The 13,115-nt window shown below is 45.1% G+C and overlaps 1 protein-coding gene across 1 annotated transcript; it reads right to left on the bottom strand.

Annotated features, from left to right (window-relative positions):
• Positions 1 to 1,508: 1,508 nt before the first annotated feature.
• Positions 1,509 to 12,773, bottom strand: LOC103640501 (putative L-gulonolactone oxidase 6). Its single transcript, XM_008663241.2, has 3 exons — positions 11,837 to 12,773; positions 2,618 to 2,873; positions 1,509 to 2,514 (listed from the first exon to the last, which is right to left on the bottom strand). The coding sequence occupies exons 1-3, from the start codon at positions 12,575 to 12,577 to the stop codon at positions 1,703 to 1,705; spliced, it is 1,809 nt and encodes a 602-aa protein (XP_008661463.2). The 5' UTR covers positions 12,578 to 12,773; the 3' UTR covers positions 1,509 to 1,702.
• Positions 12,774 to 13,115: the final 342 nt, after the last annotated feature.

Here is a 13,115-nt window from a genome sequence, read left to right on the forward strand (position 1 = left end):
TGTGTTTGGTGTGATGTTAATTTCTCCTATACTATGTCTGTTTGTATTGCTTCGACTAGACGAACCACTAATTGAGGACCCACGTGTTCAGCAGGTAGAAGTTGCTGAGCAGGAGCTAATTGAATGCAAGTTTTGCCCTTGACCACTTTTATTTACCCAATAATGTTCTCTATAATCATTTTAGCCTCCATAGGTTTAATTTTGATGGGACCCAATTGGTCACCCTAGTTTGGTCATCTTTACACCATGTTTACCCCTGAACTTTTGGATACTCTTCGCTATTGCTATACATGGTTTTGGGTGTTGAGATAACTATTACACATGGTCATTCTTTATTATTATTGTTCTATTTTTGTTCATGATAAGACTATTATGTTAATTGGAACATGGAGCTTAACTTGAGAAACGCGTGCCACCACAAGGGTGGAATGGGACGCCCTTGGCTGACTAATTAGAAAAGCTAGTGGAGGACTACCTTACCCGAAAGGGGCAAGGGAAGTAGGGGAGTGGCATGTTGGGAGGTTCTCGGGTTGATTTTGCTGCGATGGCAGTCAGACGGGGGATTCCTGCATTGCGCTTCCTAGAAACTGTAGCTGGTTTTCTGAAGCTATTGGAACTTTGTAAAGGCCTCGTAGTGTTACCCTGTCTCGCTTCCTTGGTAGAGGTGTATGGGTCTGTACAACCTCGTGGCAAATGGGTAACATGACTTGTGGATACAGGGTACGACCTCTGCAGAGTGTAAAACTGGTATACTAGTCGTGCTCGCGTTCATGAGCAGTTCAGGACTCTCGTATGATTAATTTATGGAATTAAATTCAATTTGTCATTTGCATCGCATTATGGTTTATTATTAATTTTGATCTATTATTACTCTGGTTTGGTATCTACTTACATTTAGTAACTGCTAATAAAACTTGACCAACTTATTAAAAGCAATGCTCAGCTTTAACCATTTTTTGTTGATCAGGCTTACATTTCACATGAACTCCCAGTTTTGGTGAGTTCATGCATATTATTCTACACAACTTGTTGAGCTATGATATTTTGTGAGCTCACTCTTGCGATATATAGACCCCCTCCCACAGTAGAAGAACATGTGGTCCAGGAGGAGCCTTACAACGCAGAGTACGAGCTTATCTAGGTGGCGTCTTTTAGTCAGCTTTATGGCGCCAAGGAATAATATTTAGTTCGCTTTATTGTTATCATTTATTTTTGTAAGGCTTCCGCTACGTAATAATGATATTTGTGATATTTATCTATATACATTTTTTCATTATATGTGATGTTCTCCTTTGGCGTACATATGAGACGCACCTGACTTTATCCCTTAAATTCAGGTGTGACAGAAGTGGTATCAGAGGAAATGTTAACATGAACGTAGTGATTCACACCAATGAAACTTTGGTTCCAATCCAAATAACATATTTTGCTCTGTAAATTTTGTGGGGACCAAAAATGTTGCTCCACATTTTAGGCATCATATTATTAGCTAATTACTACTCCCTCCATTTAAATTGCAACATGTTTTATGTTTTATTATTTATTAACTATTATGCACCATGTCTACTAGCTACATAATAAAAAAAAGCCAGAATATCTTTCTAATTTAGAAGAGAGCTAGAAAGCACTTAATTAGCAATTATGACACAGGTGTAAGGTATGACATCGATACCTAGAGACAGCTGTAGATTGTCCGTCCCCATCAAACACGTACGCAGACCCTGGCCTCCTTGTAAACCTTACCAGGCCGGCAGAAATAGCCCTTATCCGGCATGCAGTGCGAGTCGCCGGAGCAAACGCACAGACCTTCAATGGCGCAGCCATCCCTGACGATGCTGGGGCTGCCCTTGACGCCAAGCACCTGGTCACTCCACTCGCTGGAGAAGATCCCGTCCGGGTCGTACGTGTTCTTCACCCTCAAGAACTCGTGTGCCCTAGGGTACTTGTCGATGGCGCCGTCAAAGGCGAAGTTCCGGTTCTTGCCCCAGTGTGGGATGGCACCGTACTTGTGCAGCGCCATCTGCTCCATCTCGTCGACCACGTCGGCGTGCCTGCGCAGCGTGCCCTCCACGTGGCTCCGGTAGTAGACGATGTCCAAGTCCACCGAGTCCTCGGGCTTGCCTAGGAACGCCGACGAGGCCTTCACGTACCGCATGAACACGCCCAGCTTGCCCTCGAGCCCGCAGAAGGCCCGCGGGTTGATGTCGCGGAGCCTCTGCACGTCGGCGACGAACGCTGCCACCTTGGATAGACCCACGCTGAAGCCGGAGCTGTAGAACAGCCCGCCTCGGAGGCGCGGGTCCCATGTGCACGCTGACAGCAGCAAACCACCGCCGCCGTCGTCCAGGCACGAGCCAGAGGCCTGTATGCGGTGCTGGAACCCCACCACTGGGTACCCCGTGAAGGAGACGCCGTCGTTAGAGAAGCCGTAGGCCTCCCTCTGCACTTTCCACATCGGCAACCGTGCCATCAGACACCGGGCAGTGTCAACATCCTTCTCTTCCAGCCACGTGTCTAAATCAAAGCAAGATGGAATTTTTGCATGCGTGCTTTTAGTATCAAAAGTTTTTAAAAGCCATGAGTGTTAATTTATCTTCACAACAAGCAGCTAGCACACCTAGGAGCCTGGCGGCCATAACGCCAGGCTTGGAGTAGAATCGGAAGCCGAGGAAGTCATTGTGGCCATCTCCTCCGGTGGCGACGTCAACGCGGTCATCCTGGCGGTACACGACCTTGCGCTGGTAGGGCAGCCATGTCATGTCGCCGAACTCGTGGAGGTGACCCCAGACGGACACAGTCTCCGCCATGTCCGAGTCGTCGCGTGTCACGAACGTGACCGAACGCTTGAACATAGGCTGTAACGCAAGGGTCACCTGCATGCACATGAACGAACGAACGTATAGCAGGGACATCATGCCTCTAGCTAACACTATAAATTTATTATCAAAGCATCATATTTGGGCTCTCTTGTGTGCTGCATCGCTATATTTGTCAACTAGGATGACAAAGCAATAGTCTCACCCGGATGCGATCGAGCACATCCTGACCGAGTTAGTCAGCCATGTCTAGGCGACATGATGAAATATATAGATCTAATCTACCCCTGCAATACCCAACCTGTTATTCAATATTGCATTGGCAAGAATAACTTAATTAGATCCAACATATAATGTCGTCTTAGATGATGTGAGCTAGAAGGAACCACTTAGATTCAATCCCGCACTGGCAGGAATTAATGACTTAGGTGCAACATATAATGTCTTAAATATTGTAAGTTGAAAGGAATGACTTAGGTTCAATCCTGCAACGCATGAATGACTTAATGCGATCTAAAAGTATCTTAGAAAGTGAGTTGGAAAGAATGATTTAGATTCAACTCTATAATAGTAGAAACAACTTAGATGCAAATAAAATGTCTTAAATAATACTGTGAGTTCGAAGGAATAACATAGATGCAACTCTAAATTGGCAAAAATAACTTAGAAAAAGGACTAAATTACATAAAATGAATAATAATATAAGGAATGATTTCAATAATCTAAAAGTGATTTAATGTCAGTTGGAAAACTAATTAAAGGACGACAAATGACTGGAAATCTGAAAAAATGACTTAAATAATATGGAATTACTTAAAACGGTTGAATATCAAAGGATATACTTAATAGTGCCTCAGTCCAAACATCGGCCAAATAATAAGAGCTGAGCAAGATAAAATGTTTGAAAACACATGGAATGACTTAAAATTAGTTAGAAAACTAAATGTCAATTAACAGAGTAATATGAAATGTCTAAAAATTATATGAAATTGCTTAAAATCAATTAGACAAATAATTAAAGGATTGAATAAGTTAAAATGGCTGAAAATCATATGGAATGTCGTAAACTAGGTAATGAGAAGTTTCTCTATATGACACTACAAATTTTCCCAGTATCCTTTTTCCATTAGAAATGTTCTAATCCCTTCTATACCACTCAATGCAATTTCTTACTCTTTCATGTCGTCGCTAATGACATAGAAGGGTTATTGCATGTTCCAATCCCTTCTATGCCACTGATGATGACATGGAAAGTTAAAATTTCCATTTTAGTGGCATAAAAAATTAGAATATTTAAGGTATCAAATAAGGTATTAGGCAAAATTGTAGTGTCATATAGAGAATTGCCCTAGATAAAAGGACTGAAATCTAGGTTGAATGACATAAACTAGTTAAAATGATTAAAATCAGATTGAATTGTCTTAAACTAGATAAACGGACTGGAATCAAGTTTGGATGTTCTAAAATGTTTAAAATGACCGCATAATAGTGGAATATTTTAAAGTGGTTAAAATAATTGGAATCAGAGTGAGACGTATTAAAACTGGTTAAAAGGACTCAAATTAGAGTAGAATGTCTTCAACCAGTTAAATGACTAAAATCGTAGTGAAATATTTTAAATTGGTTAAAAATGGCTAAAATCAGAGTGGGTTGTCTTGAACTAGCTGAAAGGACAGAAATCATAGTGGAGTGTCTTAAAATGTGTTACCTTTTAGATGGTGCGGACCCGGAGAAAACTAGTGAATACGGTAATAGACCATTGAATTCATCAACTTGACAAGTATAGAGAGAGTAAATATATGTAAATTCTTTTCTCTTAATAGGCAGGACTAGAGAAATGTGAGAGAAAAAGACTCTTGGAACTGCTCTTAGCTAGCCAAATACAACTAGGTAATAACAAGGGGTAATAGTTCATCGATTGTAATATATATTCACCTTTTAGCATATATGGCATCCAAACATGCATGGAGTGCCTAATTCTTAAATTTATTCTCAGCTAACAATTAATTTGTAATCTATGGTTAACACTACCGGAATCTGGCTCTTTGCCGAGTGCTCGACGCTTTGTCGAGTGCTTTTTATCGCGCACTCGGCAAAGTCCTACTCTCCGTAACGATCGCGTTTACCGAGAGCAGGACTCTCGGTACAGGTAGACTCTCAGCAAAGACCGCTTTACCGAGTACCTAACACTCGGTGAACAGAGACGCTCGGCAAAAGGCCGTCAGCAGCCGTCTATAGCTGACGGTCGTTAACTTTGCCAAGCGTCGGTCTTTGGCACTCAACAAAGAAGATTCTTTCCGAGTGTCTCCAGACTGACGCTCGGCAAAATATGCTTTGTCGAGTATCTACCATGGACACTCGGCAAAATATATGTTTATTTTTTTTCCCAACCAAACTGTTTCTACAATGTTCCTACACTATGTAGACTTACAGGTTCTATTTTAGCACAATTATAAAAGTGTTTGCTATAACTATTAGATTTTGTTCGTTTAATTGAATTTCCTCAGATAATTTAGAATTGAACTGCAAGTCACTAGAAAAATGGAAAACAGTGAATGCAAAAATGATATGAATGTTATTTAGCACAAGTTACAGCTGATTTATGGAGCAGACAAGAATTTTTGAGCGTCGTGCTCACTAAACATGACCGTGAACTTGCCATCCAGTTGTTTTAAAATTGTATAAAACACAAACAAAGTCATAGAATCATAAAACTTATCCACATGTCATGATATCATATGTAGAGGTTGTGATAAAATTTTGAGAATGTTTCGAGAAAGTTGTGATGCACTATGTGTAGAAACCTAGCTAGTCTATATAGTGTCTCACAACTTTCTCGAAACATTCTCAATTTTTTATCATAGCCTCGACATATGATATCATGACATATGAAAAAGTTTCATGATTTTCTGATTTTGTTTGTGTTTTATACAATTTTTAAACAACTTGATGGCAAGTTCACGGTCATGTTTAGTGAGGATGATGCTCGAAAATTCTGGTCTGCTCCTAAAATCGGTCGTAACTTGTGTTACCTAACATGGATATCATTTTTGCATTCACGGTTTTTCATTTTCCGAGTGACTTGCAGTTCAAATCTGAATTATCCGAGTAAATTCAATTAAAATAACAAAAACTAATAGTTATAGTAAACACTTTTATAATTATGCGAAAATGGAACATGTAAGTCTACATAGTGTAGGAACATACCACAATAAGTTTGGTTGGGAAAAGAAAAATATAAAAATATACTTTACCGAGTGCCCAAAATAGGCACTCGGCAAAGCATTGTTTGCCGATTGTCAGGCGGTCGACGGCGAAGTGATCTCTTCGCCGAGTGCCAACGCCTGGCACTCGGTAAAGTCCATTTTTAAATTTAAAAAAAAACTTTGCTAACTGTCAGATCGCGGGCACTCGACAAAGAACATATACTTAGCCAGAGTCCGGGCCCCTGACTCCATTATTCGTTGTCGCGCCGCCGTCAGCCCCGCCGCGTCGCTCGCCGCGCCTCTCGCTTCGTCGGCGCGCTCTCCCCACCGCGCCCGCCCGCGCTCAGCGGCGCGCTCGCCCCTCTGCCCTCGCCGCGCTCGCCCCGCCGCAGCGCCCGCTCGAGCTCGCCCGCGTGCGCCGCGCCGATCGGTCCCCTGCTTCGGTTAATGCACCGCCACCGGGAAAGGTAAAGACTCTATGCAACCGCTAAGTGTCAATTCATTGATCATTTCAATTAATCTTACAATGTAGTTATGATTGTCTAAGTGTCGATTCATAAGCCACACTAGTTGTAGTTATGATTGGCTAAGTGTTGAGGCATTGATGTCTATGTGTGTATCAGCCATCGTGCTGCTACTTTTGTTTGTAGGTTTTTGGAAACCACCCCGTGTGGGGAGGTGTTGCTGAATTTTTTTGTTGACAGACTTGTGTTAATCTTTAGAGTATACTCGGTTATATATGTTAGAGTATGGAGGACTATGAGTGGATGTACACGGGCCGTGTAGGAAGAAACGATGTCACCTCTGAATGGATTAGAAAGGCCGATGGTTTCGTGGAATGGGCATTTGGCGAAGCTGCTAAAGGAGCAAGTCTATTCTCATGCCCGTGCAACAAATGTGCCAACTGCAAAGAAAATCAAAGAAGGTCATGGTAGAACATATCTGGAAGAATGGATTTTCGTCGGACTATACTCGGTGGATCTTTCATGGTGAAGTGCATCGTACGAGAGCGGAGGTGGTGAGACAACGCATCGAGGATTATGATGCTGATGCGGGGGTAGCAGATATGTTGAACGACTACCAAGAGGCACAGTTCCCCGGAGGATGTACGGAGGACGAGCCAAACCCGACCGCAAAGGTGTTCTACGACATGTTTGACGCGGCACAGAAGCCCCTTCACGGCCAGACAGTAGTTATGATTGGCTAAGTGTCAAGGCATTGATGTCTATGTGTGTATCAGCCATCGTGCTGCTACTTTTGTTTATAGGTTTTTGGAAACCTCCCCGGGCGGGGAGGTGCTGCTGATTTTTTTGTTGACAGACTTGTGTTAATCTTTAGAGTATACTCTGTTATATATGTTAGAGTATGGAGGACCGTGAGTGGATGTACACAGGCCGTGTAGGAAGAAACGATGTCACCTCTGAATGGATAAGAAATACCGATGCTTTCGTGGAACGGGCATTTAGCAAAGCTGCTAAAGAAGCAAGTCTAGTCCCATGCCCATGCAGCAAATGTGCCAACCGAAAAAGAAAATCAAAGAAGGCCATGGTATAACATATTTGGAAGAATGGATTTACGTCGGACTATACTCGATGGATCTTCCATGGTGAAGCACATCGTACGAGAGAGGAAGTGGTGAGACAACGCGTCGAGGATTATGAGATTGATGTGGGGGTAGCAGATATGTTGAACGACTATCACGAGACACAGTTCGCTAGAGGATGTACAGAGGACGAGCCAGAGCCGACCTCAAAGACGTTCTACGACATGTTTGACATGGCACAGAAGCCCCTTCACGGCGAGACAAAGGTTTGTCAACTAGATGCCATTGGTCGTGTAATGGTGTTTAAGTCGCAGTACAACATGAGTCGAGACACATTCGATGGCTTGTTGATAGTTATTGGCAGTTTGCTTCTGGAGGATCATGTTCTGCCAAAGAGCATGTATAAGGCACAGAAACTCCTTCGTGCACTCAAGATGACGTATGAGCAGATACATGCTTGTCCGAAGGGCTGCGTGCTATTTAGGAAAGAATACATAGAGGCAAAGTACTGTCCGAAGTGTAAATCATCTAGGTTCTTGGAGGTAGACTCTAGTGATGGTCAGAAGAGGCAGCTCGACATCCTTGTGACAATCCTACGCCACCTTCCGTTCATACCTAGGATCCAGCGTCTATACATGACCGAGTAATCCGCGAAATAGATGACATGGCACAAAAATGGCAAACGATACAATCCTGACAAGATGGTGCACGCATCCGATGGTGAAGCATGGAAACACTTTGATGCTATTCACCGGGAGGAGGCACCTGTAGGACGGCGGAGGAGGCACAACAGGACGACGACGTCCAGCAGCAGGCCACTGTCAATGCAGCGCAGCAGGACGACGATGACGCTCAGCAGGACGCCTCAGGTCCCATGAGTCTCCCTCAGTGTCCCATATTTCAAGACAGACGACCGCTGATTCGGCCAGATGGGGAGAGGCATGTAACTTTATGTTCTCCCTGCTTGTTCATATTATGTGTACAAATTCATAATATAAACTAATACTTATTATTTGTCACTTGGACAGGTCTTGGAAGGTTGTGGAGAATGCTGGGGGTCACGACCGCAACCCCAATTGCATCATTGGCCTACTATGCAGGGAACACTTCCCTAGACTGGTTGGGTACGCCGGAGTGACGGGCCCAACCTGTCGTCGCCCCCGATGCAGTAGACCTGGACGACAGGGAATTCAACAACAAGGCAGAGCGGGTGAAGCAAGAGTTGTGGGTAAGTCTTACCATAATATAAAATATGTCGCACTTGTTGCACATTTTTGAAATAATGTATGGATACATCGTCTTTGTAAGCAGGATTTCTTCAGATGCGAGGCTGGATACGAGGCTAGGGCGGATGTGGTGGCCACCACGAGCTGTAAGAAGCTCGTCGTGGACATGCACTACGAGGCACGAATACAGGAATCGTCAGCTACCACGACTCTGTCCTTAGGGGGAAGGTGACCAAGCAGGAAGCCCGAACCATGTAGTTGACCAGGGACCAGTACTTGCAGGTAAATGCAACACTTTAATATCTGTGACAAATTTTTTCCTTAATTTTATCTTCTAATACGCACTGTACTATTTTTACTTTTAGATGATTCCTTATTGGTGCGCCTCACATCCTCAGTGCTGAGAGCAGATGGTGGATAGGTGGTGCTCGCCTGAGTAGGACGAGGCGCACAACGCTAGCCGGGAACGGCGTCTAATGATGCAAGGTCCCTCCCACCACTAAGGCAGCCGCAGCCTAGGCAATATGTAGAAGCATGGGTACGCCCTCTTTTTTATTTAGGTATATAACACTGGATTAGATATTATTTCTAACTATCTCGTTGGTTTTTTTGCACTCGGCGTCACATGATGGCCAACCTTCTCCATCTTCTCGCCTTATGCTATGACCCACAAGGGCAAGGCGACGTCCGACGTCACCTACAACCCGGATGACGGGCCTGTGGCGTATAGCAACCCCGCCGTCTACAGTTGCCTTCATGAGTACACCGTCGTGGCACAGGAGGTCCATGCGCTAGATTACGATCTGAGGACTAAGGACATCGATGGAGATGTCCTCATGAGTAGGGATGGCAATGGGTACGGGTATGGGTAAATAACCACAGTTATTTACCCCGTTGGATATGGATATGGTGGATTTTCTTATCCGCGGGTACGGGTATGGATACTAGACAGTATCCACGGGTAAGAATTTCGCAGGTATGGATATACGCTATCCATATCCACCACCCGATGGACATATGACATGTGGACCCAATTTCTCTAACCGGTCACCTACTATGCTAACTGCTACTCATCAAGCCCAAGCCGAGAGGCTCCCATAGTCCCACTTCCAGGTTCAAGGCTTCCAGCCTCCAAGGCCCATGAGTCCATGACCGTGAGATGAGTGTGAGCCCGTGAAGGCGTGAACTAGCCACCCAGTGACATGTTTTATGATGTGTTGTATTGTGTTCGCTACTTCAGTACTACTACTAGTACCAGCTATGGATTATGGTGGGATGATATTGGAATTTTAGTGTGCGGACGGGTAACGGATATCCACTGGATAGCGGATACCTGGCGGGTACGGGTATGGATACAAATCTGTACCCACGAGCGTAAATGGGTATGGGTTGGGTTTTATCTCGTGGGTATGGATACGTGAACCATATATCCACGTTCTACTCGTCCGATTGCCATCCCTACTCATGAGGGTCGGAGGAGGCAAGAGACATGGGCAGTACTGGATTGCTGATGGGGTAATCGACTCGTCGTCCACTCTCGCTCTGTCTCAGGTGCGAGCAAGGAGCATGAGCTCAAGCCCAGCCATATGACCTCGGCAGCACAGCTCACATAATCCGATACAACAACTCCAGGTTAGTGCTTATGTAACTCGTCATTCCTTGAGTTATATACCTTCTTTTTGAGTTGCTATAACATTGGGTTGGAATATTACATGCCCAACTAGAAGAAGAGAGGAGGGAACGACAGGTGATGGAGGCGAGGATGCCGGAGATGTTCCAATACATGTAGAGCCTTGGCGCCGCACAAGGTTTTGCTCCACCACCTCTGTTGTTCCCTACTCCTGTGAGTATCAAATTCTAGTTCTGCATGATATATTTATCTGGTATAACGCATGCAATCTCTTCTATGTGCTTGGACAATCTGGGGCGGCATCCAACAACCCTCATGGATCGCCCAGCCCATCACCGCACCAGTCCAACTGCCCACCTCGCTGATGATCTTCTCTTAGCTTGGGTGATAAACTTGTGAACTTATGTTTGTGAAAAACTTATGTTTTAAAGTTGTGTGATACATATGTTGGTGAATCTTGGTATGAACATAGACATGTTTGTGAAAAACTTGTGAGATTTGTGTTTTTTGTGAAATATGTGGTCTCTATTATGTATGTGATGATTATGTGATATATGTGATGTATATGTGATGATTATGTGATATATCTTTTGTTTGTTTGGATGGAATAGAAAAACAAATAAAAAGGGGTATACTGGTCACTTTGCGATTGTCAAGGTCATAGCACTCGGCAAAGAAGGCACACTTGGGTACCGTTAAAGCCTCTTTGTGGAGTGTTGTGGCTCTGGCACTCCGCAAAGAAGCATGCTTTGCCGAGTGACTTTTAGTGCACTCAGCAAAGAAACTGATAAAGGGGCCCGCGGGCGACCTCGTTGCCGAGGTCTAGTAAGGCGGACACTCGGCAAAGGGATACTCTTTGCCGAGTGTCACCTAGTACACTTGGCAAAATCTCTGTTTCCGTTACCGGCCGCCGTGACGGTGACTTTTATTTGCCGAGTACCTGGTGACACTCGTTAGTAGCCTAATTCTTAAATTTATTCTCAGCTATAGTTTGTAATCTATAGTTAACAAGTACAGGAAATAACAAGGAAATGCATAGCCAGCTCTACTTTGCGTACACAAAGAAGAAATATAGAAGCGTGCAGTATATATAATACAATATACTGTATAGTACAGCGGTACAATGCAACCTGATAATCATTATTGCCATTGACCTAATAATAATCTAAAACGTACTGTATATAGTACAGCGGTAACCATTGACCTTTTTTTATATATAACCACATCAAATTAGCATTGACTTCGCAAATCTATATATTCGGCTAATAACTTCGCAAATCGACAACATCAAATTATAGTGTATTCATCTGAGTTAGTTGGAAACAACTCTAACCGATCGAGAAAATAAAACTGAAAGGTGATGCATTATTCATTGAGGTGTGCAAGTGGCCATGTTTGCGCGGTGCTGTACATACCTGAGAGATGACTCCCAGCACACCGAGGGAGACCTTGGTGGCATCCAGGTCAGGGTGGTCTGCGCCGAGCTCCCTCACCACGGCGAACCCCTGGCTCGCCGGCGCCGGCGTCACGATCCTCATCCCGACCACGTACTCATGCACGGCGCTCCCTTTCCCCCACAGCGAGCTCCCGTGGGCGCCGGTGGCCAGGAGGCCCCCGACGGTGAGCCCGCTCCAGTACGGCGAGTGCGGCAGCGCGAGCCCTGCCTCCGCGGCGACACGGACGAGGTCCCTGAGGACCATGCCGCCCTCCACCGTCAGGAGCCGTCTGCCGACGTCGACGCGCACCGTCCGATTGAGCCACCGGGTGCTTATGACGGTGCCATCGCGGCCGCCGGGGCACGCGAGCTTGGTGAAGCTGTGGGAGTGCCTCGTGGCGACCTTCGCTTTCCCCTTAGCCGCGGCAACCGCCGCCACGGCGGCGACCAGCTCCTTCTCGGTCTGTGGGTAGACGGCCGCCGCCGCCCGGCAGACTGTGCGGTCCGGGAAGGAGCCGTACGAGTTGGTGACGGTGCAGTTTGACTCGCCGTTGGCGTTGCCGCCCGTGCAGGTGATGGGCTCCCATGGTGGTGTGTTGTTGTTGGCTGGGAGGAGGTAAATGGCGGCCGGAACGAGAAGGCAGGCGATCAGGAAGAGGACACCCATTGCGAATTTCGTTTCGTGGGCGTCCGCGTCTCTGCGATTGCGGGCTCGTGGCATGGGAGGCTCCCAATAAGACAACTGCTTAGCCGCCGTATTGCTTAATGCATGGCAAGGTCTTCGCTTTACTTGTCTTCCTATCAACGCGTGGCTACGAGAGCACGTAAGCAGTGGCGGATCCAGAAATAGATGAAAAGGAGACTGAATTATGTATTGGAGAGACTAAACATGGCCCCACAATGTGAATTAATGGAACCACTATAAAGAGGATGTGTGAATTACATGAACCTGTAGCATGTTACCATCGTGGATCAACAATTATAGAGCGTTCTTTCAATAACAATGCTAAAATTACTATAAAATAGTATAGAGTAACAACTTTGTCAAGATATAAAACTAAAATTCTAATAGAAAAAGGGGCTAAAATAAAAAAAATCATCACTGCAACGCCGTTTGCGTGGCGGCTGAAAACGACAAGCTGCTTCTTGTTCACCTTCTCAGCACACTACAGGTAGCGGCGCCACCTCGAGTTCGACTGCGCAGACGCAAAACAAAGACCAAATAGACGTGCATATGTAGCGGGCTAACGACTATTTAC

Source organism: Zea mays, chromosome 1 (genome assembly GCF_902167145.1).
Source record: "Zea mays cultivar B73 chromosome 1, Zm-B73-REFERENCE-NAM-5.0, whole genome shotgun sequence".
Taxonomy (NCBI): Eukaryota; Viridiplantae; Streptophyta; class Magnoliopsida; order Poales; family Poaceae; genus Zea; species Zea mays.

Excerpts from the sequence above, each read along its gene's own strand:
- LOC103640501 (XM_008663241.2), bottom strand. The coding sequence starts at position 12,577 with ATGCCACGAGCCCGCAATCGCAGAGACGCGGACGCCCACGAAACGAAA. Across the intron at positions 2,874-11,836 it reads TGCTGGGAGTCATCTCTCAG|GTGACCCTTGCGTTACAGCC; the intron begins GTATGTACAGCA and ends ATGTGCATGCAG. Across the intron at positions 2,515-2,617 it reads TATGGCCGCCAGGCTCCTAG|ACACGTGGCTGGAAGAGAAG; the intron begins GTGTGCTAGCTG and ends GCTTTGATTTAG.